This window comes from Geotrypetes seraphini, chromosome 3, assembly GCF_902459505.1.
Source record: "Geotrypetes seraphini chromosome 3, aGeoSer1.1, whole genome shotgun sequence".
Taxonomy (NCBI): Eukaryota; Metazoa; Chordata; class Amphibia; order Gymnophiona; family Dermophiidae; genus Geotrypetes; species Geotrypetes seraphini.
The window spans coordinates 82,749,556-82,775,740 of record NC_047086.1 but is presented as its reverse complement, the minus strand read 5'-3'; the positions used below and the strand labels follow the sequence as shown (position 1 = coordinate 82,775,740).

Genomic DNA, 26,185 nt, shown 5'->3' with positions numbered 1-26,185 from the left:
CACAGAACGCAGGAAAGCCTTTTATCCACTATGTGCTAAATTGGAGGAAGGCAAACATCGTTTTCAATTTCTATATCCGGCGGTCTTGAAGATCCAGTATGAGGGCTCCTGGCATATGTTCACCGTGGCCTCTGAAGCTGCAGACTATATTAATAAATCTCTACAACCTGCTTCAGAGCCTCCATGATATTCTCCTGAGTTACTGTGTTATCACTAATTGCTGGTGGGGCTGTTAGTTGCTTAGCCGGAAGCCACATAATTGTTTTCATTGTTCATTGCTAATGTTGCACTGTTGTTTAACTATTAATAATTGGAGGGGTGGGGTTCTGTGGGGCGCCAATTTTTGGACCTCTTACATATTCCTTCGGGGATATGTTTTTTGGGTTTCTTTGGGGCATGGGTGGGGGAGGGAAGATAGGTTGGGAACAGACCACTGATATGATGTTTTGGATTCTAATCATTTTCTAATTCTTGCTCACTATTTGCTATGGGGGTATTTTCTACATTGTTTGGTTTTCTACTGCTTACTCGGGCGGGGCGGGGCGCCCGGGTGTCAGATACTTACGGCATTTTGTTTCATATCATCTGTGTTTTGACCCTGGGTGACCACTCCCTCCGAATTCTGTCCTGGAATGTGTCGGGAATTTAATCTCCAGTGAAACGCACCAAACTCTTGAGACAGATAAAACACCATCGGGCTGACCTAGCATGCTTGCAGGAGACTAAATTATCCCGGGAGGAACATCAAAAGTTGCGGAGGGGCTGGGTGGGCTCTGTCTATTTGGCTTCTTCTTCGGGGAAAAGAGCGGGAGTATGTTTATTAGTCCGCAAAGGTTTACAATGTTCTGTAACGTTAATTTCTGAGGACCCTTTGGGTAGATATCTGCTTTTAAAACTTTCTCTGCAGGGTACAGACTTCCGGCTGCTGATTGTATATGGGCCGAATACCTATTCCCAGGACTTTTTTGATTCTCTGGTGTCCTTAGGTCTCCAGGATATTTCACTGCCTCTGGTCATAGCCGGAGATCTTAACCAAGTAATGGATAATTCTCTTGATCGTTCCTGCTCTTCTGTATCATCCCCACCTAATTTGACTAAGGGCATCCCCTTTCTCTGTCAATCTTTGGGTTTGGTAGATCCCTGGAGACTTCTCCACCCACTGGAATGAGACTATACACACCAGTCGCGTGCCCACGGGTCCTTCTCCCGTTTAGACTATTTTCTGATTTCGGAATCTCTGTTTGTTCAAGTTTCTGGGGCTACCATAGGCCCGCTGGAGGTGTCCGATCATTGCCCTATTTGGGTGGACCTAGCCTGGACGTTGTCTCCTATGGGATCCCGTCGGTGGCGTTTTCCATCTTATCTCCATGAGGACCCCACCTTTGGGGAATACCTCCGGATGTGTTGGGAGGATTTCCTGACAACTAACGCACAACACCGCACCAACCCGGGCCTATTCTGGGAAACCGCTAAAGCTGTCCTTAGGGGGGCGATTATCGCTTACATAGCAGCACGAAATAAACGCATTTCGGCAGGCATTATTCGTTTGGAGAGACAATGCTCTTCTTTGAAAGCGGCGTTCTTGCGCACCCCCACCACCGCTTTACGGGACGAACTTCATTCGGCTCAGGTATCCTTTAATGCATTAATTCATGATCGTACTAAACGCTCTCTTATTTATCGCAAATATAAATTCCACCGCTATGGAAATAAACCGGGCCGGATGCTGGCATCTTTAACTAAGAACTGGCAAGAATCTAGATATATTTCGAAAATTCGGCATGGTCCTAACACTTATCATACCAAACCGAAAGACATAGCAGATGCGTTCTATCAACATTTTTCTACTTTCTATTCGGATTCCGGACCCTATTCTGGCCCCGACGTCTTAGATTACTTAGAAGATGCTAGCCTGCCTTGTTTTACTGAACAACAGCAGGACACCCTGAACAGACCTATACAGGGCATAGAGATACAAAAGGCAATTAAGACATTGCGCTCTTGCACAGCCCCAGGCCCGGATGGGTTTTCGGCGGAATTCTTTAAGATGATGTCGTCTCAGCTCTGTGAATCCTTGATGTCCTACTATGACGAGGTCATGGAGAAGGGGGCTTTCCCGGACTTCGCGAACTCTGCCATCATCACATTACTTCCTAAACCGAACAAACCTAGGGATGACGTTGACTCCTACAGACCGATATCTTTACTTAATGTGGATGTAAAAATTCTGTCTCGCTTGCTGGCCAATCGTTTAACACCTCTTTTACCGCAGGTTATCTCTCCAGCGCAGGTTGGATTTGTTCAGGGCCGCCACTCTGTTCTCAATGTTCTTCGGGCGCTTCTGGCTATGGCCAGAGCGCAAGCCTCCAACACCATGGGCATACTAGTGAGTCTGGATGCGGCCAAGGCATTCGATCAGGTTCTCTGGCCTTACCTGTTTTCAGTTCTTGAATACGTGGGCATTGGAGGGTATTTTTTAGCTGCATTGCGAGCCCTGTATGCTTCCCCCAAGGCATCAATTTTGGTTAACGGGATGTTTACACCGTCTTTTGAGGTTGGTAGAGGGACACGTCAGGGTTGCCCGCTATCGCCCTTACTGTTTTTGTTATACCTGGAACCTCTCCTTCGGACATTTCAGAGGGATGACGTCTTAGTTGGATTGCAAGAGGGCTCTTCTCAACTACAGGTACTGGCATTTGCTGATGATATCCTGTTGACCTTGGCTCATCCTCGGCGGTCTCTGTCTCGGGCTCTTGAGATACTGGACGAGTTTCATCTTTTCTCTGGTCTTACATTAAATAAGCAGAAGTCCTTGGTCCTACCCCTGCAGGAGGAGATTCGGAGCTCTTGGCAAGGCCCCTTTCCTTTAGAATGGACTTCCAAGTCCTTACGCTATCTTGGGATTTGGATCCCACAGGATTTGACTCAATTGTACGAGTTTAATGTTCTTCCTTTGCTTCAGCGAACGGGACAGAGGCTCCGAGCTTGGCGCTCCTATCCGTTAACTCTTTTAGGCAGGATAGCCTTATACAATATGATGATCATTCCCCAATGGTTATATCTTTTACAGACTTTACCTTTGCTATTACAATACCGTCATCTTCGTGTCATTCATAAATCATTGTCAGGGTATTTATGGGGCGGTAAACGTTCTCGGATTCCCCTTCGTACACTTTCTTTACCTGTATCTCAAGGAGGCCTGGGACTGTTACATTTGGGAGAATGAATATAGTTTGCCAGCTCCGCCACTTGAATGATTGGTTCTGTGGGACCTCCCATTTTTCGGCAGCCGGGGTTGAGTGCCTTGCATTTGCTCCCTTTCATTTTAGCTATTTACTACATGTCTCGTACTCAACATTATGGGGATTTATTCTTAGTCCCGGTACGAAAAATTTGGAAAAGATTATGCAAGCAGTTACATGTACGGTCGGATGTGACACCTTGTTTGCCTATTAATGGCAATGCAGACTTTGCTCCTGGTTTTAACCTGGGGGCTCCATCTCAGTGGACTCAGGGGGGGTGTTTTATCTGTCTCAAGTATTACAACCTGATGGCACACTCCAATCATTTCAGATGTTGTTGGATGCTCATATATTAACTACCAATGATTGGTTGAGCTATGGTCAACTTTTGCATTATGTACAATCTCTCCCTCGACAGGCTTTATCAGAGGAAGTACAAGAAACATTATCAGAATCTTTTTGTTTGACGGCGCTGGTTCCCACCCCGCTTCGCTTCTACCATCGTTTTCTTCAAGAATTGGCTGGGGAACTGGACTATATAACATTGGCCGATTCCTGGTCTATGGATCTACAAGTGACAGTGTCAGAATCCATGTTAAAACGGAGTTTTAAATTGGGGTCAACCGTCATGGTAGCAGCGATCGAAAGGGAACACTACTATAAGTTCCTGGTTCGAGCTTATATTGCACCTGTGCGTGCCTATAAAGCACATATTAGCCCTTCTGCAGGTTGCCCTAAATGTGCTGCTACCAGGGCAACCCTCGGACACATGTTTTGGCTATGTCCTGGTATTCAGGCCTACTGGCGGTGCATAGGATTTATGATTCAGTCCCTGTGGAACTGCTCCTGGGTACCAACATCGACTTTTCTCTTCACTCTGAAACTTTCTCTGGACCCGGTTAAACCAGGTGTGAATGCTTTTGTTCAAAGGGCTATCCTTGTGGGTATAAAGACTATATTACAATGTTGGTTGACTCCACAAACGCCTACTGTCTTGCACTGGCGGACTCAGATGATTCATTGGGCAGGATATGAAAGACAGGCCATTCTTGATTTACGTTCTAAAAAGGGTATTTTACATCTCCGTTGCTGGAGACCTTTTTGTTCTACTTTGTCGCCTGTAGCAAAAGTTTGTTTGCTTAATTGATTATACACTTGATTGTACATACAGTGGCTGTTCCTGGGGAGGGAGGGGGGTGGGGTTTGGATGGGGGGGGTTTCTTGTGTATTATGTATTGTTTGTTATGTATTATTGCATACTGCAGGTTTTTTGAAACTTTAATAAAACAAATTTAAACATAAGAGAGGAAAAGAATTTAGACAAATTCAAGACCAAACTCAAAAGTTTTCTCTTTAAAGATGCTTTTAGTGAATAAACATAATTCCTTTGTCTCTCTTCATCTAATATTTCATCTCTAATCATTTTTGTTTCCCCTCCTAATGTTTTTACCTTAATATATTGAATTTAACACTGATTGTAATCCCTAAATAATTTTTCCTTTTGTTTTGATGTCGTATGTATAAATTATTTAACTTAATTGATTTAAATTTTGTATTAGAATGTTCGTATTAGCAATTTAATTTGTTAAGCTGTATGTTTGTGTACTTTGTTACCTATATTTTAGATATTTTAACAATTTGTACATCGCCTAGAACTTGGAATAGGCGATTAATCAAAATATATAATAAACTTGGAAACTTGGAAACTTCCACCCACTGAAGCAGAACCTTCACCTCGCTCGCCAACTGAGGACTGTGGGTACCCCCCTGTCTGTTGATATACGCCACTGCCGTGACACTGTCGGAAAAGACCCTGGGCGGCCGATTCTGAATCAAGGCCCGAAACGCTAGAAGCGCCAGCCGGATTGCCCTCAACTCCAGAAGATTGGTGGAGCACTGAGCCTCGTCCTGAGACCAGACCCCCTGCGCCGAGGCCTGAAGGCACTGGGCCCCCCAACCCATCAGACTGGCATCCGTAGAAACTATGATCCAGTCCGACGATTCTAGCAGCATACCTTTGAACAGGTTGGCCCCTCTGACCCACCAAGTCATGCTGAGTGATGCTTGAGGAGTCCAGCGAAGTCGACGACTGTAATCCTGAGACACCGGAGACCACCGGGCGAGAAGTGAGTGTTGGAGTGGTCTCATGTGAAAGCGAGCCCAAGGCACTACCTCCAGAGCTGCCACCATGGATCCGAGAACTTGCACATAATCCCATACTCTCGGAGCAGGAGACCACAGAAGAAGACGAACTTGAGATTGCAACTTTTCTCCCCGAGCTCTGGGAAGGAAGACCTTCCCCACTTCCTTATCGAACAACACCCCCAGATGTTCCAAAGACTGGGAGGGAACAAGAGAGCTCTTCGGAAAGTTGACCACCCACCCCAAAGATTGAAGAATTGAAATTACTCTTTGGGTTACTGTCAGACTCTCCTGTCTTGAAGAGGCCCGAATTAACCAGTCGTCCAGGTAAGGATGAACCCGAATGCCCTCCTTGCGAAGAAACGCCGCCACAACCACTATCATCTTTGAAAATGTCCTCGGAGCCGTGGCAAGGCCAAATGGCATTGCCCGAAACTGGAAGTGCTGGCAGAGAATGGCAAAGCGAAGATACCGCTGATGCGGTGGCCAAATGGGAATATGTAAGTAGGCTTCTTTGAGATCCAGCGCGGTAAGGAACTCTCCCGGCTGAACCGCTGCAATAACTGATCTTATAGTTTCCATGCGGAAATGTCTGACATTGAGAAACTGATTGACCCACTTGAGATCGAGCACCGATCCTCCCTTTTTGGGCACTACAAAGTAAATGGAATATCTGCCCTTTGCTCCTGAGGAACAGGAATTACCGCCCCTAGTTCCAGAAGAATCTGAAGGGTGACACGAACCGATTCTTTCTTGGTCACCCCCAAACACGGGGACACCAAGAAAGAATCTGCAATGGAAGAAGAAAATTCTAATTTGTAACCTTCTCGAATAACGTCCAACACCCATTGATTGGACGTTATCTTTGCCCACTCCGCCACAAAGGAAGACAGCCGACCCCCGATGGGAATGGCGGAGAGAGCGAAGCACTGCGTACGGCCTGGGTACGGGCAGGTTGAGCGGTTGGGGGCTTTGCAGGATGAAAGGAATTCTTTTGTTGAAACCTCGGCTTGGAATTAAAGGAGAACCCATAAGATGGCAGAAAGTACGGTTTCCCAGGACTATATCTTCTAACATCCCAGAAACGGGGTTTGGGAGCTACAGGCTTTAAAAGTCTCTTAGGTCTATCTTCCGGCAATCTCTGCGTTTTAGAATCACCAAAATCTTTGACCAACTTATCCAAATCCTCACCAAACAAAAGACGACCCTTAAACGTGAGCCTCACGAGTCGAAGTTTAGACGCTGCATCCATATCCCAATGACAGAGCCATAATGAGCGGCGAGCAACAACCGAAAGAGACATCTGCTTAGCAGAAGCCCAAATAATATCATACAATGCATCCGCCAAATAAGCTAAACCCGTTTCCATATCCGGAAAGTCAGAAGGAACAGTCATCCCGGACTCCAACATGTTATCTGCCATTCATTATGCCCATTGCAAACAAGCTCGTGCCGCATAAGAACTACACACAGCCGCTTGCAAGGTAAGCGCCGCTATATCAAAGGAAATTTTCAGCGTAGATTCAAGTTTCCAATCCTGGGAGCTCTTGAGCGCTACACTTCCCTCAACCAGCAAAGTAGTCTTTTTGGTAACCCTGGCCACCAAAGCGTCCACCCTCGGAAGCTTAAATTTCTCCAGCTCCTCCTGGGTTACCGGATACAACTGCTGCATAGCCTTTGCCACCCTCAGGCGAGTCCCATTGGGCAGATATGAGTTCTGTCATAGCCTCGTGGACCGGAAATGCCTTAGGGGGTTTCCTCGTGCCCGCCAGAAGAGGGTTAGCCGTCTCTGAGACCTACGGATCGGCTTGAGATATATTTAAACCCTGCAATGCTTTAGAAATAAAGTAAGACAATTCCTCCTTATGGAAACGCTGGAGCACTGTGGGATCATCCACCTCCCTACCCAGAGCCTCTTTCAACTCAAAATCAGCTAAATCTCTATCTGATAGAGATTCAGGAGGAAGGGATAAAGAGGGTGCCAACGAATTGTCCCTGCCATCCACAGTGGCCACTCTGCGCCTTTTAGCTGCCTGTAAACCCTGCTGAGAAATGGCAACAGGAGCCTGAAGAGAAGCAGGCAAAGCAACCTCCCCCTGAAGTGAAGGCTGTGAGCTCTGGAGAAGAAAAGCTTTATGCAAAAGCAGCACAAACTCGGGGGAAAACGGCAAATGCTGGGACTGTGAGAGTACAGCAGACATATTGGTTGCCGCGTCCGCTCCAAGCTGCCCCACCGGCAGAGTAGAAACAACCGCCTTCTGACCGGCCTGAACCGCTGACACATGCGCCGGCGTTACAGCCGACATCCCACCGAGAAGAGAAACTGATGTCGGCAGGGAAAGAAGCGCGGTATCAAGCAGCTGTGGGTCTTGCATGCCGATGCGACTGCATCCGCTAAGAGAGCCAGCGAAACTGAACGCGCAACGTTCGGGCGGGAAAATGCCAACTCAACCGGCGCCATTACAACCTCTTCTCCCGAAGCGTCCGCACAACCTGCAGTGCACAACCCCGATGGTGTTCACCGCTTCCCACAGCGGGAACACTTTTTAACCATCTCTGCTGCCATGTTACTGCACCAAACAAAAAAGAAAAATTAACACCTCACCCGCAGAAGTTGAAAACCACCAGGCCAACTAAAAACAAACCACGCAAAGAGAATCTTACCCGCTCCACACAAGAAGTGCTGGTTAGAGTAGTAGTTGTAGACTGCTTACAAAGTAAAAGACAGCTACCCTGTACCTTTTTTTTTTTTTTTTTAAAGGCAATAAGAAAAAAACAAGGAGTGAATACCCCTCACTGGCTCTGAGGGGAGGGTGAGGCAGGGAACTGGGGGGGGGGGGCCCAAATGTAACATCTAAAGTCGGCACTGTTCAGCCGAACACCCCTTTCTCACTGAAGAGAATTCTCAACAGGAGATAAGACAACCATAGACAGCCAGAATTCAGGAGCTATGAGAATAGCGACCATGACCTGCTGGGAGATAGAGCATACTGAAGCTACAGGAGACGTTCCATCCAAGACGACCACCTGTTAATCAGTTCTCTATCTCCACCTGCTGGTCAATGTGTGCTATCCCACTAGTCTCTGGATTCATCTGCTGCCATTGCTAAGGAAGGTAATATTTGCAAGCACTACAGAGTTAAGTACTGTAAATACACAGAAATCACTAACATTTATCACCATTTACTGTAACATTTTACATAATCTTAGGAGGTTCTTGGGTGAATAGTGCAAGAGACAATTTTTTTTTTTGCCGGCAATTTTTTTTTGCTGTTTGGTTGAGAGTGCCAGTTAGTTGAATACCAGTTAACTGGGATTCTACTGTATTAACTCCAAGGCAAATCTCCTGTTTTGGTTTCTGTGAAGATCATCTAGTATGGATATAAGGATCATCTCTGTTCCATAACTGGGTAGGAATCCAGTTGTTCTTTAGCAGAGGATGCATTCCTGCCCTTTTTAATGCTGTTGGTACTTGCTATGTAGAAAGAGAGGATTTCCTGATTTTTGATATGAGGCCTCCACTTGCCTACTTCACTATCTTTGATGGACAGAGGTCGAGGGAGCAGGTGGTTGTTCAGTCTTCTCAGAATTTTGTCACAATCTTCCTCTGCTATCCATTTATTTAAATATCTCCCTTCCAGGCAGTGTGTGAGTGAAACACTTCTTGTACACTGACAGGAAGGGAGACATTTTACTCATGATGTAGCAATATGACTGCATATTACCACAGTAGTGTGCATTGTTTTCTCAGACAGTGTACACTTTAATTCCACTGTAAATTGCTTGTCATTAGTTCACTATATCAAGACATAGAGAATGACAAGGGAACAAATTTGTCACCGTCCACATGGGATCTCTCTATCCCCTTCTTGTCCCTGCGAGCTCTGATTCTGTCCCTGCCCTATACCTGCAAGCTCTGTCCTCTTCTGCACAAGCCTCAAACACTTAAAAATCAAAGTGTGTCCAGGGTTATTTGGCAGGACTCTCTCTCCTACAGCACTTGTTCTCCTCTGTTACACTTGTACTTAAATATATACACATGTAGGTGTCCTAGGGACTGAGCTGTAATACACACACACAGAATACAAGCATTAATTTGCCAACTAACGCTGGGTTTTACTAAACTGCGGAAGAGCTTCTTATCAGAGGCCAGCAAGGTAAATGCGCTGATGCTCACAGGAACTGAATGGGTGTCAGAGCATTTACCTCGCTGGCCCGCAAGAAGCTCTTCCACAGTTTAGTAAAGGGATTCCTAAGTTCTTTAACAAGCATAGCTTTAAATTTTTTTAAATTTTGTTTCTGAATCAATCATATCTGCAAGTTTTGGAGACTGCAATGGAGACGATATTTGCACTTTCCACAGAAAATTTATCTATAACAAGATTTGAGAAAAACTGGATTGCAAATTCACCTTTCGTTAGCTCATTTATATTTTTGGTGCAGATTCAGAGATTTTGTTTTACTTTATAGACTGGAAATGAACTTGAACTAAATAGATTTTTAAATTGGTTGATTGCTTGTCATGATAAAGCACAGTTACTTACCGTAACAGGTGTTATCCAGGGACAGCAGGCATATATTCTCACATGTGGGGGTGACGTCATCTACGGAGCCCCGATGCGGAAGCATTTTCAAGCAAACTTGATTGAAGATTTAAGTTTGCTCTGCTGCTCCACGCATGCGTGCCTTCCTGCTCCACTAGGGGGTGCATCCCCTCGTGGTCTCCAGTTCACTTAACTAGCCAAGAAGCCAACCTCGGGGAGGTGGGCGGGTTGTGAGAATATATGCCTGCTGTCCCTGGATAACACCTGTTACGGTAAGTAACTGTGCTTTATCCCAGGACAAGCAGGCATGATATTCTCACATGTGGGTGACCTCCAAGCTTACTGAAGAGGGATGGAGGGAAGTTGGCAATTTAAGCAAATAGATTTCGCAATACCGATTGGCCGAACCGGCCATCGCTTCTGGATAGGGAGTCCAGACAGTAGTGGGAGGTGAAGGTGTGAACCGAAGACCATGTGGCAGCCTTGCAGATTTCCTCAATAGGTGTGGACCTGAGGAACGCTACGGAGGCTGCCATCGCTCGGACTTTGTGTCCCGTTACTCGACCATGCAGTGCGAGACCAGTCTGAGCGTAGCAAAAGGAGATGCAATCGGCCAACCAGTTGGACAAGGTGCGTTTGGAAACTGGGTGGCCTAACCGGTTTGGGTCGAAGGACAGAAACAGTTGTGGGACTTTCCGGTGTGGCTGGGTGCGTTGGAGGTAAAAGGCCAACGCTCTTTTGCAGTCAAGAGTGTGGAGCGCCACTTCTCCGGGGTGAGAGTGGGGCTTGGGGAAAAACACGGGTAAGACGATGGACTGATTGAGATGGAAATCAGACACTACTTTAGGTAGGAACTTTGGATTGGTGCGGAGTACCACCTTGTCGTGATGGAATACCGTGAAGGGTGGGTCCGCTACCAGCGCTTGTAGCTCACTAACCCGCCGTGCGGAGGTGAGCGCGAGTAAGAAAATTACCTTCCAAGTGAGGAATTTTGGATGGCATTTGTCTAGTGGCTCAAATGGGGGTTTCATTAATTGAGCCAGAACCACGTTAAGGTCCCAAACCACCGGGGGAGGTTTGAGAGGGGGGTGGACGTTCAGCAGGCCCTTCATGAAGCGAGTGACTAAGGGATGGAGCGAGAGGGCTTTCCCTTCCAGGGGCTGATGAAAGGCCGCAATCGCACTGAGGTGTACTCGAATGGAGTTGGTCTTTAGGCCGGAATGAGATAGTTGAAGTAGATAGTCAAGGACCAGGGGGACGGAGACCGACACCGGGTCCTGGCTGTGGGAGGAGCACCAGGTTGAGAATCTGGTCCACTTTTGGGAGTAGCAGGTTCTCGTCGAGGTTTTTCTGGAGGCCTCCAATATCTCCTTGACTGATTGAGACACGGGGAGAGCAGTCAGGGGGAGAGAAACCAAGCATTCAGATGAAGAGACTGAAGATTGGGATGTAACAGTGAACCCTGACCCTGTGACAGTAGAGAGGGAAACAGAGGCAGAGGCAGTGGATCTCTGACACTGAGTTGAAGTAGCAGGGAAAACCACGGCTGGCGTGGCCAGCGGGGGGCAATCAGGATCAGGGTGGCTTGTACTGTTTTCAGGTGGACAAGCGTCCGCAGTATTAGAGGAAACGGCGGGAACGCGTATAGGAACCTTCCCTCCCAGTCGAGGAGGAAGGCATCGGCCTCGAGTCGGTCCGGGGAGTATATCCGGGAGCAGAAGAGAGGCAGCTTGTGATTGTGAGGGGACGCGAACAGGTCTATTTGAGGTGTCCCCCACCGTTCGAACACTCCCCGCAGGATCTGAGAGTGTAGTGACCACTCGTGTGGCTGGAGGAGACGGCTGAGTCTGTCCGCCAGGCAGTTTTGTTCTCCTTGTATGTACACCGCTCGGAGGAAGGTGTTGTTGGAGATTGCCCATTTCCAGAGGCGCAGGGCTTCCCGACAAAGGGGCCAAGACCCTGTCCCCCCCTGTTTGTTTACGTAGTACATCGCTACCTGGTTGTCGGTTCGGATGAGAACCACTCGGTCGTGGAGCAGATGTTGGAAGGCTACAGCTGCGAGATAGATGGCCCGAAGTTCTAGCACGTTGATGTGGCAGCGACGGTCTTGTGCTGACCACATTCCTTGGGTGCGTAGGCCGTCCAGATGGGCTCCCCAAGCGTACTCCGACGAGTCCGTGGTGAGTACCTTGCTGTGGGGTGGGGTGAGGAAGAGCAAACCTTTGGAAAGATTTGAAGAGTCGGCCCACCAGCGGAGCGATCGTTGCAATGAAGGAGTCACTGTCACTGAGTGGTTGATCGGGTCCCGGTCTTGCCGCCATTGAGATGCCAGGGTCCATTGAGGGATTCTCAGATGGAGGCGGGCGAAGGGTGTGACATGGACGGTGGAGACCATGTGGCCCAGAAGAGTCATCATCTGTCGAGCTGATACTGAGGTCAGCAGGGAGATCCTTCGGCTCAGACTTACTAACGCCTCCAGGCGCGGAGGGGGGAGGAAGGAACGGAGGCGAACCGTGTCCAGCGTGGCCCCGATGAACTGTAGGGACTGCGAGGGGCGTAGTTGAGATTTTGGGAAGTTTATTTCGAACCCCAGACTTTGTAGGTAGGTAATAGTCTGTTGGGTCGCTGAGATAACCCCTTCCCTGGACGGGGCTTTGATTAGCCAGTCGTCCAGGTAGGGGAATACCTGGACGCCCTGGGAACGTAAGGTTGCTGCTACCACCACGAGGCACTTGGTGAAGACCCGAGGTGATGATGCTAGTCCGAAGGGGAGGACTCGGTATTGTAGGTGCCAGTCCCCTACTTGGAAGCGCAAGAACTTGCGGTGAGCGGGGTGCACTGGGACATGTGTGTACGCCTCCTTGAGATCGAGGGAGCAGAGCCAGTCGCCCTCGTCGATCAGGGGGTAAAGTGTTGGTAGTGAGAGCATCCGAAACTTTTCCCGTACCAGGAATTTGTTGAGGCGTCTCAAGTCTAGTATTGGGCGTAGGTCTCCCGTTTTTTTTCGGTACCAGGAAGTAGCGGGAGTAGAAGCCCTTCCCCCGTTGGTCGGGGGGAACCTTCTCCACTGCTCTCAGGCGAAGCAGGTCTCGAGCTTCGGAGAGGAATAGGGGTAGCTGAGTCCGGTTGGGAGGGCAATTCCTTGGGGGGTTGTCCGGAGGAATGGCCCGAAAGTTGAGAGAGTACCCTGATGAGATCACGCCAAGGACCCATGCGTCCGACGTGATTTGTTCCCAGTGAGGGTAAAAAGCTTTGAGTCGGCCCCCGATGGGAAGGCGGCCTGGGACTATAGCGGAGGGGGCCCGCCCCCTTCCGCGTGTCCCGTCAAAAGGACGGGGATGGTTTGGTGGTCGCGGGCGGTTGGGACTTGGGCATGGCCCTGTGATGGGCTTGCGGACGTCTGGGTGGGGGCCGCGAAAAAGCAGGGGTGGACTTTTGTGGGTAGCGGCGCGGAGGGGCCCTGTATGGCCTGGACGCTGGCGGTTTGGGCTTTTGCCGGACAAGGGAGGCAAACGAGCGTTCATGTTCGGAGAGGCGTTTTGTCGCCGCCTCGATAGTGTCATCGAACAATTCCTTTCCCACGCAGGGGAGGTTAGCCAACCGGTCCTGTAAGTTGGGGTCCATGTCGACCAGGCGCAGCCAGGCTAGTCGGCGCATGGCGACAGCGAAGGCTGCTTCTCTGGAGGAGAGTTCGAAGCCATCGTAGGCCGCGTGGAATAGGTGAAGGCGCAGGTTGGAGAGGGACTCTAAAAGCAGGCCGAACGTTCCTTGCCGGGAGGCCGGTAGGTCAGTCTCAAAGGCTCTCAATAGTCCAATGAGGTGTTTGAGGTATGAAGTAAAGGTGAAAGTGTAGCTTTGCACCCTAGAGGCCATCATTGCGTTTTGGTATAGTCTCCTGCCGAACTTATCCAGGGTTCGGCCTTCTCGGCCTGGGGGGACCGCTGCTGAGACCCGGGACGGGTGAGCCTTTTTCAAGGAGGATTCTACTAGCAGCGATTGGTGGGAGAGCTGTGGTTGCTCGAATCCCGGGTAAGGTACTGTGCGGTACTTGGCCTCCATTTTGGAGGGTACGGCCGTGACCATGTAGGGGGTCTCCAGGTTCCTGAAGAAGGCCTGTTGGAGTACCGGGTTGGGTGGTAAGCGAAGGGACTCTCTGGGCAGTGATGGCATATCCAGCTCCGCCAGGTACTCCTTCGAGTATCTGGAGTCGGACTGGAGGTCTAAGTCCAATGCGTGGCCCATGTCTTGGACAAAGCGAGTGAAGGATGGGCGAGGTGTCCCCGGGGCCCCGTGCGGGGTCGTGGAACGAGACCTTTGTCGGGTGGAGAAGGATAGGGAGGCTTCCCTCGAGTATCGAGGTTCATGCTCTGATCCATGCTCCGAGACTGGGGAAGCACTGTGAGAGTGTTCCGGGGTTGTCGATCTTCGGCGTCTCGAGGAGCCCCTCGGAGACGATGCCGGAGTTAGGGGTACCGATCGGTGTCGGATCGGTGACCTCGATCCGGACTCCCTCGGAGAATACGTCCGAGGGGGAGTTCGGAGGATGCGCGGGTTGGAGAGTGATAACTCAGCCACCCTTAGTGGTCCCGTACGAGGTGTGGGAGAACGGCCTCGTAGAGTTGGTGAACCTCGGGCCTTCTTGGAGGTACGGCGGTTCGAGGTTTCTGTCGTTCTAGCCCGACGTTTTGCCCCTCGGCGGTCTGCGGAGGGGGAACGTCTCGGGTGCCTCGGCGAGGAGTCCGAGGAGGATGGGATGCGGCGAGGATTGCGCACCCTTCCTCGAGGTTGTTCGGTGCGAGGCTCAGGCTGGTCTGGCACATTCGAGGTCGAGGCCGATTGAAACTGGGCCATTGCAGCGGACAGCTCCGACGTGATCATCGCTCGGAGTAGGTCCTGGAAGACGGGACAAGGACAGCATCGAAGGCATGTCCACTGCCTCGGTGCGCTCCACCGGGGGCGACCTCGTATCAGAGTATTCCCGTGTGGTGGAGGCACGGCCCGAAGGCTTGGAGGGCTTAGGCGGGGCTGTAAGCATGGGGCTTCCGCCATGCGTCGCCATTGTCCCCGAGGCTGGCTTCTTCGCTGTTACAGAACCTGAAGAGGGAAGAGGGGACTTACCCGGGGCCGAGGCTTTCTGTTGTCCCGAGGACTTCGGGGTCGAGTCTTGAGGCGATGCCGAGGTATCCGGGGCCGAGGTCAAGGCCGGGGCCGAGGCCGGGGCCGACCTCGAGGCCGAGGTGGAGGGTTGGTCCGGGGTGAAGAGGTCCGCCATGCGGGCTTTTCTTCGGCGGAGGGCCCTGTTTTGGAAAATAGCGCACTGGGGGCAGGAGTCGGTTGGATGAGCCGCCCCCAGACAGAGGATGCACCGGCGATGCGGATCTGTGAGAGAGAGAAGCCGCTCGCACCGGGTGCACTTTTTAAAGCCGGTCAGAGGCCGGGACATTAAATCGAAAGTAGCCGCGGCTCGGTTAGCCACGCGGCCACGGGGACCCGGAAGCCTCCGGGTCGTTGAAAACGAAGCAGGAATCAAGTCAGAAGTAAGGAATTCGCGCACAGCGACTTAATCGTGAAAAAACAAGAAAAAAATCGCGGTGCTAGAAGGCAGTTGGGGCAGAGCCTGAAAAACACGGCTTCTAGGCTCGCGGAAAAAATTTGAACTGGAGACCACGAGGGGATGCACCCCCTAGTGGAGCAGGAAGGCACGCATGCGTGGAGCAGCAGAGCAAACTTAAATCTTCAATCAAGTTTGCTTGAAAATGCTTCCGCATCGGGGCTCCGTAGATGACGTCACCCCCACATGTGAGAATATCATGCCTGCTTGTCCTGGGATAATATTCAATGCAATATACAATACAGTAGGAATTGTATTAATTTCTTGCTACATATTACAATTTCTTAACAAGAGTGAGGTAATGTGTGCCTATTCTTAATGCTACAGAATATAACCACTCGGGGTCTCGAATCATCAGCCCCCTTAGGCCCCAAGCGGTGGGCACACTCCACTCACAACTTGCCCAGGCGGTGATCCAAAGACAGGGACTCGGGAATCCATTGTTCCAGGAAGGCAACCAGCTCAGCCTCTGCAATCCGCTCTGGCAGCCCAACCAACCAGAGATTGTTTCTTCTGGCTCTATTCTCCATATCGTCAACTTTTTCAATCAGCTGGGCTAACTGCTTAGCCATCTGGGCCGTGTTAGACTCCAGCGGAGAGACCTTATCCTCCAGGGTACTCACCAGCATCTGGGCCTTATCCAATTCTAGGTTCGTACTGTTCAGGCACTCATGAGCCACATCGATTTTATCAAAAAACAGTGCTCGATGGCCACCGTTATCTCTGCAAGAATTTCAGCTGACCACGTGGGGTTAGGTGAAACGATAGGGCTCACGGGGCTGGAAGCCGACACCATCTTCCTTGCTGACCGGCCGAGTCGCCATAGAAGTTGCCAGACACCACCCCATGGAGCTGGTCACCCGCAGGCAATACTCCCCTTGCAAAGCAAACCACAACCTGCTTGAAACGCTGCATGGTAGCAGATAATAGGGGCCTCTCAGCGTCTACTCAACCGCATGTCACCGGAAGCCATCCCTTTTTTTTTTTAACACCGGCATACTGTAGATTCCTTGCACGCGATAGGTAATTCTCCTCCAACCAATGACTTATTAACAAAAGAGACAACGGAAGAGCTTAACGTCGAAGGTATCTGACGTAGAATGCTTGAGTTACAGGGATCCAAAACAGCATGAGTCAGAGAGCTATGAGTAATTATATCACAAATCTCCTCCTTATTCACAAGCTCAAAAGACTGCCACTGTTCAATAGGTTTGTTTAGTCATATCAACCTCAATTATTTTCCACAACGTTCTGAAGGTTTTTTGAGCCAGTGATGTCTAAGAAGTTGAGCTATTGTAATTGCTCTCTTCAGTGGCGTACCAAGGGGGGGGCGGGAGGGGCAGTCCGCCCCGGGTGCCAGCCCTGAGGGGGTGCTCCCGGCCTTGCCGTTCAGTCCTTCCCCACCCCCGAAGGACCGCTCGCCCCACTGACCTTCCTGCACCACCTGTGAAGCAGCCCGCAGCAGGTTCGCGACGTCAGCGATCCCTGAGCTGCTTGGGCGCTGCTTCCTGCGCCGCGGTCCCGCCCCTCCTCTGACGTCAGAGGAGGGGCGGGACTGCGGCGCAGGAAGCAACGCCTAAGCAGCGCAGGGATAGCTGACGTCGCGATCCTGCTGCGGCTGCTTCATAGGTGGTGCAGGAAGGTCAGTGGGGCGAGCGGTCCTTCGGGAGTGGTGGGGGGGACTAAACGGCAAGGCCAGGAGCATAGGTAGTGCTGCTTCACAGGTGGTGCGGGGAGGCCAGGGGGGCAAGCGTTCCTTCAGGGTGGGGCGGGCGGGCAGGCAGGCTGGCTTTCAAGGGGGAGGGGGGTGACAGGCAGGCAGGCAGGCCTTCAAGGGGGGACAGGCCTTCAAGGGGGGGGGGACAGGCCTTCGGGGGTGTTTGCAGACCTTCAAGGGGGAGGGACAGGTCTACAAGGGGGGGACAGGTCTACAAGGGGGTGGGACAGGCCTTCAAGGGGGGGACAGGCCTTCGGGAGGCTGCAGGCCTTCAGGGGGAGTGCAGGCCTTCGGGGGGTGTGCAGGACTTCGGGGGGGGTGCAGGCCTTCAAGGGGGGGACAGGCCTTCAAGGGGGGGAACAGGCCTTCAAGGGGGGGACAGGCAGGCAGGCCTTCAAGGGGGGGATAGGCAGGCAGGCCTTCAAGGGGGGGACAGGCCTACAAGGGGGGGACAGGCCTACAAGGGGGTGGGACAGGCCTTCAAGGGGGGGTGCAGGCCTTCAGGGGGGTGCAGGCCTTCGGGGGGGTGCAAGCCTTCGGGGGGGTGCAGACCTTCAAGGGGGTGCAGGCCTTCAAGGGAGGGGACAGGACTTCAAGGGGGGTACAGGCAGGCAGGCCTTCAAGGGGGGGACAGGCCTTCAAGGGGGGTACAGGCAGGCAGGCCTTCAAGGGGGGACAGGCAGGCAGGCCTTCAAGGGGTGGACAGGCCTTCAAGGGGGGTACAGGCAGGCAGGCCTTCAAGGGGGGACAGGCCTACAAGGGGGTGGGACAGGCCTTCGGGGGGGTGCAGGCCTTCGGGGGGGTGCAGACCTTCAAGGGGGTGCAGGCCTTCGGGGTGTGGTGCAGACCTTCAAGGGGGTGCAGGCCTTCGGGGGGGTGCAGACCTTCAAGGGGGGGACAGGCAGGCAGGCCTTCAAGGGGGGGCAGGCCTACAAGGGGGAGGGACAGGCCTTCAAGGGGGGTGCAGGCCTTCAAGGGGGGACACGCAGACCTTTAAGGGGGGACAGGCCTTTGGGGGGGACCCTGGTTTAGAAGTACACGGAGAGAAGGGGGTGTTCAAAGAGACGTGCATATGCCAAACTTTGGGGGGGAGGAAGAAATAATGCATCTGAAAATAGAGGAGAGGGAGAGAGATGATGGACCATGGGATTTAGGGAGGGAAGGAACAGAAAGGGAGAGAAATTGGACACAAGGGATGGTGTGGAGGAGGGATAGAGATACTGGATAGGAGGGTAATTGGGAAAAGAAAGGGAGAGATGGTGGACTCTGGGGTGGTGGGGAAGGAGGAAGTGATGCCGGATGAAAGGGTAGTTAAGAAAAGGTGGATCTGTGGAGGGAGATGAAAAAAAGGAAAGATACCAGACTTCCTGGGGAGGGGAGGGAAATGGAAAGGGAGGACAGAGTAGGCAGATGGATGGTTAGCATGCAGAAAGAAGAAAGAAGGAGACCCTGGCAAGAAAGTAATCAGAAGAAAACCAGAGCCTTGGACCAACAAGATTTGAAATATAACCAGACAACAAAAGGTAGAAAAATTAATTTTATTTTCTGTTTTGTGATTATAATATGTCAGATTTGAAATGTGTATCCTGCCAGAGCTGGTGTTGGACTGCAAACTTGAGCTAGGATTTAACAGAGAGGAAAAGTCCTTTTTGTTTCTTTATTTTATTTACACCACAGCGCCAGTGTGGTTAGGAGAAGCCAAAGGGGGTGAAAAAGCTATAAAATCCACCAGGAGTTTTGAAAAAAATCACCCAACTGGGCAGGAAAATCGAATTGAAAAACCAATTCAATAGGCTGAATTGAATCGAAATTTTTTTTCCTGAATCTGGCAGCATTAGTTTGCGCTACTGTCTTAGACTTTAGGACCTGGGATTGGGGAGAGATGGCATCCTCAGTACTTTATAATGCAAGTGAAACGAGGATTTGGTCAGACTTTTGAAGGGTCTGCAGAAAAAAAATATTGTATAGGCCGGGGACATGAGACAGCAGGAAATAGGAACTTTTCTTCCTTCTATTTTTGTGAATAGAAAGGCTGAGGATGTCAGAGAGTTCAGTTAAAATATGTGCTTTATAAGAAAATATAATAATGTGTTTTATAAAGTTTATAGCATAGCAGGCCTACCCAGTGAGGTGTTCCTAGTGGTGATGGTGGCAGCGTGTCAATGTGTTGAGAGGAAGAGGTGGTCTGGGAAATTCTGCTGAGCAAACTCCGGGCCCATTTCCACCCCCCAGTTAGTCCACTCCACTCCACTCAACTGGTTCACACACTGAGTGGGTCTTTGGGTGTTGTTTTGGGATCTCTTCCAGTGGTTTATCAATATCTCCTTCTGGTCCAAGGAAGGAAACTTTGTTATCCTTAGCATTGACCTACAGAATATGTTTGTAACAGCGCTGCGTGTGGCATTAGGTTATGTAGTGATCGAAAGAAAAAAACAGACCTTTGCACATTTTTGCACTATATGGTGGGTGTATGAGGAGATTCACATTTCCTGCACAGCTAAGTCCATGTGAAGTTACCTTGTGCTGTATTTGACATCTAGCAAGGTCTCTGTTTGAAAGGAAAGATCTAAACTTAAAAATGAAGTGGCCAGAAGTTATGGTAAAAGCAGATAGTGTAGCTGGTTTTAAGAAAGATTTGGACAAATTCCTGGAGGAAAAGTCCATAATCTGTTATTAAGACATGGGGGAAGAGTCTGCTTGCCCTGGATCGGTAGCATGGAATGTTGCTACTCTTTGGGTTTTGACCAAGTATTAGTGTCCTGGATTGGCTACCATGAGAATGGGCTACTGGGCATGATGGACCATTGGTCTGACCCAGTTAGGCTATTCTTATGTTATGTTCTCATCTGTAGGGGCCTTTGTTTTCACTTCTAATTTTAATGTATTTTTTTTCTGGGAACTTATCAGTGTTTTTTATAATGGGAACAAAAATGGAAGAGAATTAATGTGTGTGGGATGAGGGGGTAACTAATTTCTTCAGCTAAATAATTCAATCCACTTCAAACAGACATAGGAGAACTCACGCACCATTCACACACCCTCCAACCAAAAACGTCAAAAGAAAAAAACTGTTCGACAACCTCCTAGCCATTCGAGCTGCAACACTCGACCCCCAACTCTACAACCAATTGACATTGACCACAGACTGCAAAACCTTCAAAAAGAAATAAAAACCCTTCTACCGTGTTTCCCCAATGATAAGGCAGGGCCATCAAATAAGACAGCCCCCCCTTTTTAGAAAAAATTGTAAAATAAGGCACCCCCCCCCCCCCGCAAATAAGCCACCCACCGATACCTGTGCTTACCCGAATCGGGTGGTACGGTGGGTGACTCCGTGTGGTCCCTCCGTCTACCGCGGGGGTCGGCAACCCGCGGCTCCAGAGCCGCATGTGGCTCTTTTCCACCTTTGCCGTGGCTCCGGTAGTGTGTCAAGCAGGAATGCAACTTACAAGTCCGGAGTCGCGGCGGGAAATAGCCATGCTGAGCAGTGAGCTCAGCACGTACACAGATGAAAGCCTTGCTTGCTGATTGGTCCGGCGGCCATGCCGCCGAACCAATCAGCAAGCAAGGCTTTCATCTGTGTAGTGCTGAGCTCACTGCTCAGCATGGCTATTTCCCGCCGTGACGCCGGACTTGTAAGTTGTATGCCTGAAAAAGAAATCATCCTGGCCGGGGTCGGTGTCATGCTCCGGAGATCTACAGCCTTCCTATCTCCCTCTCCCTTCTACCTGCTTCCGGCCACATCCCCTGCTCCGCGGCTCTCTTCAGCAACTCAGCTGCAGCGATCGACACAAGCTTCTGACGTCGGGGCCTACCCTCTGCGAGTCCCGCTTGTTTCAACTTCCTTTTTCCACAAAGGCGGGACTCGTAGAGGGAAGGCCTCGATGTCGGCAGCTTGTCTTGATCACCGCTGCTGACGAGTTGCTGAAGAGAGCTGCGGAGCAGGGGGATGTTGCCAGGTGCAGGTAGAAGGGAGAGGGCCAGATGCAGGACTCGTGGGTGAGGGAGGAGAAGAGAGAGGGGAGGGAAACAAAAGGAAATATTTCATACTGGGCTGGGCCGGAGTGGAGGGAGGGTGGAAAGACATTGAAAGGGTAAATAAGGCATCCCCCCGAAAATAAGCCCTAGAGCATATTTTGGCCTTCCAAAAAAAATAAGACAGTGTCTTACCATCGGGGAAACAAGGTATTCAAAAAACACATAAAACCGAACTAACACAATCAGAACTGTCCCAAGCATCACCTGCAACTACTCCATATGTAATTCTGATGTCATGACAATTCAGACATAATTTATCTTATGTTATGTTTGGAATATAAGAAAATTTTCACTGCCTGTTTCTATTCTGACCATTTATTCCGTTTCATGGTCATTACAAAAAATATTTTTTTACATGGGGGGGGGTGTCAAAAAATGATGGGCACCGGGTGCCACATACCCTAGGTACGCCACTGGCTCTCTTCATGTCTGAGGCTTTTTCCTCCATAAAAGATTGATTTTCTGTGCTGTGCCAGAGCAGCTATTCAAGTGGAGTTGTTTTTTCATAGAAGTTGAGTTTTCTTCCTCCATTCCTTTTGTTGAAAGTTATTTGATAGTATATTGGTCAACACAACTATTATACATATGCTAAATAATAAACTTACTTTATAAAGAATGCTGGCTTTAAGAAATTTCCCCATCTGGAAGGTACATGAATTCTATGGACATCTGGTTTAATCTGTAATGACAAAATAAAATTGTATTTGTGTATATAGAAATAATACTTTCATGTCACATTTTTATCATGCTTCTGTACCATGTGTCACCCCCACAAAAAAAAAAAAAAGAAATGGAGCCCAAAGCTGTTCACAAAATGTAATAAAATACAAATAAGAATTTAATTACATGCTGACCTGACATAGTGTTGCCGTAGCTGTTTTCAATATTTATTTATTTATTCCATTCTCTATACCGGGGGTCGGCAACCTGCGGCTCCAGAGCCGCATGCGGCTCTTTTCCACCTTTGCTGCGGCTCCGGTAGTGTGTCACGCAGGCATGCAGTTACAAGTCCGGCGTCGTGGCGGGAAATAGCCATGCTGAGCAGTGAGCTCAGCACATACACAGATGAAAGCCTTGCTTGCTGATTGGTCCGGCGGCCGTGCCGCCGGACCAATCAGCAAGCAAGGCTTTCATCTGTGTAGTGCTGAGCTCACTGCTCAGCATGGCTATTTCCCGCCGCGACGCTGGACTTGTAAGGTGCACGCTGAAAAAGAAATCATCCTGGCCGGGGTCGGTGTAATGCTCCGGAGATCTACAGCCTTCCTATCTCCCTCTCCCTTCTACCTGCTTCCGGCCACATCCCCTGCTCCGCGGCTCTCTTCGGCAACTCAGCAGCAGCAATCGACACAAGCTTCTGACGTCGGGGCCTACCCTCTGCGAGTCCCGCTTGTTTCAACTTCATTTTTCCACAAAGGCGGGACTCGTAGAGGGAAGGCCTCGATGTCGGCAGCTTGTCTTGATCACCGCTGCTGACGAGTTGCTGAAGAGAGCCGCGGAGCAGGGGTTGTTGCCAGGTGCAGGTAGAAGGGAGAGGGCCAGATGCAGGACTCGTGGGTGAGGGAGGGGAAGAGAGAAAGAAAGAGAGAGGGGAGGGAAACAAAAGGAAATATTTCATACTGGGCTGGGCCGGAGTGGAGGGAGGGTGGAAAGATTCTAGCTACAGGGTGCAGTAACAAAGGAAAAGGGGGGAAAGCTGAAAATGGAGATAGTGACACAAAGAAGAGAAAGGGTAAGCAGGACCTACTGAATAAGGATAGAGATACAGAGGGGACATGAAGAGGAGGTGAAATAGAGACATAGAAGTAATGCTGAAAAAGTGTGTGGGGGGAGATAAAAACATTGAAAGGGCAAATGGTGAACATGGCGTAAAGATAAGGACAGAGACAAATGAAGATTCTGAAAAAGTGGTGAGATAGGGATATAGGTGAGATGGACACAAAGAAGGGTGATGCTGGAAAATAGGTGGAATGGTAATTCTGACAGACACAGAAGGGAAATGCTGGATCAAGGAGAGATGGGGCTCAGGCTGGATGGAATGAGGAGAAATGCCTTGTTGGCCCGGAACTTCCTCTCCTACGTCAGAATTGACGTCAGGGAGCGGAATGCTGGTCAGCGCAACACTTCTGCAGGGAAAGCTTGGGACGGTGGTGGCTTGGGGGCTGTTCCCCGATTGCGGTGGCAGCAAACTGAGTGGCTTGGGGGACGGCACGGAGACAGAAAGAAGGGGGAACAGGGAGACAGAAAGAAAAAGTTGGGGGAGAGAATGAGGTCTGGAGGAGAGGAAACATACAGGAGGCTGAAAGAAAGGAAGAAAGATTGGATGCACAGTCAGAAGAAGAAAGTGCAACCAGAGACTCATGAAATCACCAAATAGCAAAGGTAGGAAAAATGATTTTATTTTCAATTTAGTGATCCTGTATATAGCATTAAGATAAGAAACAATATATGCAGTGTTAGATTTGTTTTATAATGGTTTTGCGGCTCCAAGTTTTTTTTTTTCTTTTCGAAAACGGGTCCAAGTGGCTCTTTATGTCTTAAAGGTTGCAGACCCCTGCTCTATACCATTCTCCCAGGGAAGCTCAGAACGGTTTGAATGAATTTATTCATGTAATAAAGCATTGTTTCCTGTCTTTCCCAGTGGGCCCACAAATCTATCTAATGTTCCTCGGGAAAGTCTGACATAAATAGCAAAACAAAGTTTACAAAGCATGGTAAAAATATAATATGACAAAACATGGTATGGTGAGACATATCATGGCGAGCATAATTCAACAAAACATAGCACGATAAACATAGTATTACATAGCATGGCTAACATAGTATGACATGACTAGCAAAAATGGTTAGGCAGGCGTGCATGATGAAACATAACATGGAAGACATGGAATGGCAAACATTGTGTGGCAAACACGGTATGAGAGATCGTAACAGGGCCAACATAGTATGGAAGACACAGTATAGTAAATATGGTGTATAGTAAAGTATATTAGGACAAGGATGGTGGACAGTGTGACAGAGTGTGATAGAACATTGGATGATAAAAACTTGGCATGGTCAGACATAGAGTGAAGCCATCAGCGTTTGAAACTCAAGATAGTGGAAGGTCAGGCTCTTTGTCAGAAGGTCTGGGGAATTTGGGTTAGCATACTCTCATAGAGCAGTGTCTCGCAAAGTTTCCAGCTGGCGGCACACTAAATCCAGTGCCCCGGCCGGAAGGCACCCGAAAAGGCATGGATATTGGCACGATGATGTCATGTGCATGCCCATCTGGCCGTGACCCGCTTCAATGGAGGGATCCGGGAGGTGTGGGGAGAGGAGGAGAGGCACCAGCCAGAAGGAGAGTCATCTGCACCAGCTGACTTCCTACTGGACGTCCCTCTCACCGCAAGAGACACGTCCTATAGGCAGTCAGCCGGCGTGGCTGACTCTCCTCACCAGTGTGTAACGGCACACCTGAAATCTCAGGAGATACACTGGTGTGCCGCAGCACAAAGTTTGCGATACACTGTCATAGAGGGTCAGGGAAAGAGATGAGTTTTTATTGATTTCCTGATGTTCAGTAAACCTTCTACTGATCTTATGTGGGTAGGTAGTTTGTTCCAGAGTCGCAGTAGATAGAGACTGTTATAGAGGAAAACACTCTCCAGGGATTCAAGATAAAGTTAGACAAGTTCCTGCTTAACCAGAATGTGCGCAGGTAAGGCTAGTCTCAGTTAGGGCACTGGTTTTTGACCTAAGGGCTGCCGCGTGAGCGGATTGCTGGGCACAATGGACCACTGGTCTGACACAGCAGCGACAATTCTTACGTTCTTATGTTCATTTTCAAGGTGGAGGGTATGTCCCAAGGAAGCACGTAGTCGCTTTTCTTCTTGCGAGCAAAGCGGTCGTTCGAGGCGTAGGGAGGAAGTTTGTAGATCATATAGGCCAGTACCATGTCATAGAAGAGTTTGTAGGTCATTACTAGGCCTTGGAATATACATCGCATGTGAACCGCTGCCCCCGCGTCCCTCCAATAAGCGCCGTTGAAAGCAAAAGGAGCAGCCCAGCTGGACAGCCCTGATGGAAGCGAGTGTGGCCCTGGAGCAAGCAAGTAAGGGAGAGAGGGGACATGATCTTGGACAGGAGAAAGGAGGGGGGAAGAAGCGCATTGGGACATGGGAGGGGCACGATTTTGGGACAAAGGCTGGAGGGCAGGGAGCATGAACTTGAGACACAGAAGGGGAAGGAGGAAGGGGGCACTAACTTAGGACATAGGAGGGAGGAATAGAGAGGGAGAATTGTTGGGCATGAGTGTGAGATTGAGAGGGAAAGAGATTGTGCACAAGGGTAAAGGAAGAAAGAGGAAAATTGGGCATAGAGAGATGAGGAATAGAAGTATGAGAGGGAGAAATGTTGGATATGGTGGTGGAGAGGGAAGAGAGACAGATTGAAGGGGATGCAAGGGGGAGGAATGTTGGACATAGTGATGGAAGGAGAGATGTGAAATTGTGTTGGAGAGTGGAGGGAGAGATGTGAAATTGTGTTGAAGAGAGGTGATAGGAGAAATGGGCATGGGGCTGGTGGGCAGTGGTGAAAAATGCCGCACATGATCCGGGGGTGAGAGAGGAAGAAATGTTGAGTGTGGCAGTAGAGGGAGTGGGAGAGATGCACCCTGGATATCTATCTATCTCTCTTTCCCTACTCCCTTTGTAGCAAGGGAGGGAATGAGAGGACAGTGAAAGAGGGAGACATGTTGCTAATAGGGGTGGAGGAGAGAAGAAGAAAAGTTGGACTCAAGAAGGGACAGAGAGATGTTGGTTGGGTGAAGGGAATGAGGTCCGGAGGAGCGGAAGCGTGCAGAAGGCAGAAAGAAAGAAATATTGGCTGCACAGTCGGAAGGAAGTGCAACCAG

At 49.8% G+C, this 26,185-nt stretch overlaps 1 protein-coding gene across 1 annotated transcript in view; it reads right to left on the bottom strand.

Moving 5' to 3' along the window:
• Positions 1–26,185, bottom strand: part of DCDC2C (doublecortin domain containing 2C) — a 157,275-nt gene that overhangs the window by 111,455 nt on the left and 19,635 nt on the right. The window contains exon 3 of the mRNA XM_033939486.1: positions 21,900–21,973. Within this exon, the coding sequence (XP_033795377.1) occupies positions 21,900–21,973 (74 nt within the window). The remainder of the gene's footprint in view (positions 1–21,899; positions 21,974–26,185) is intronic.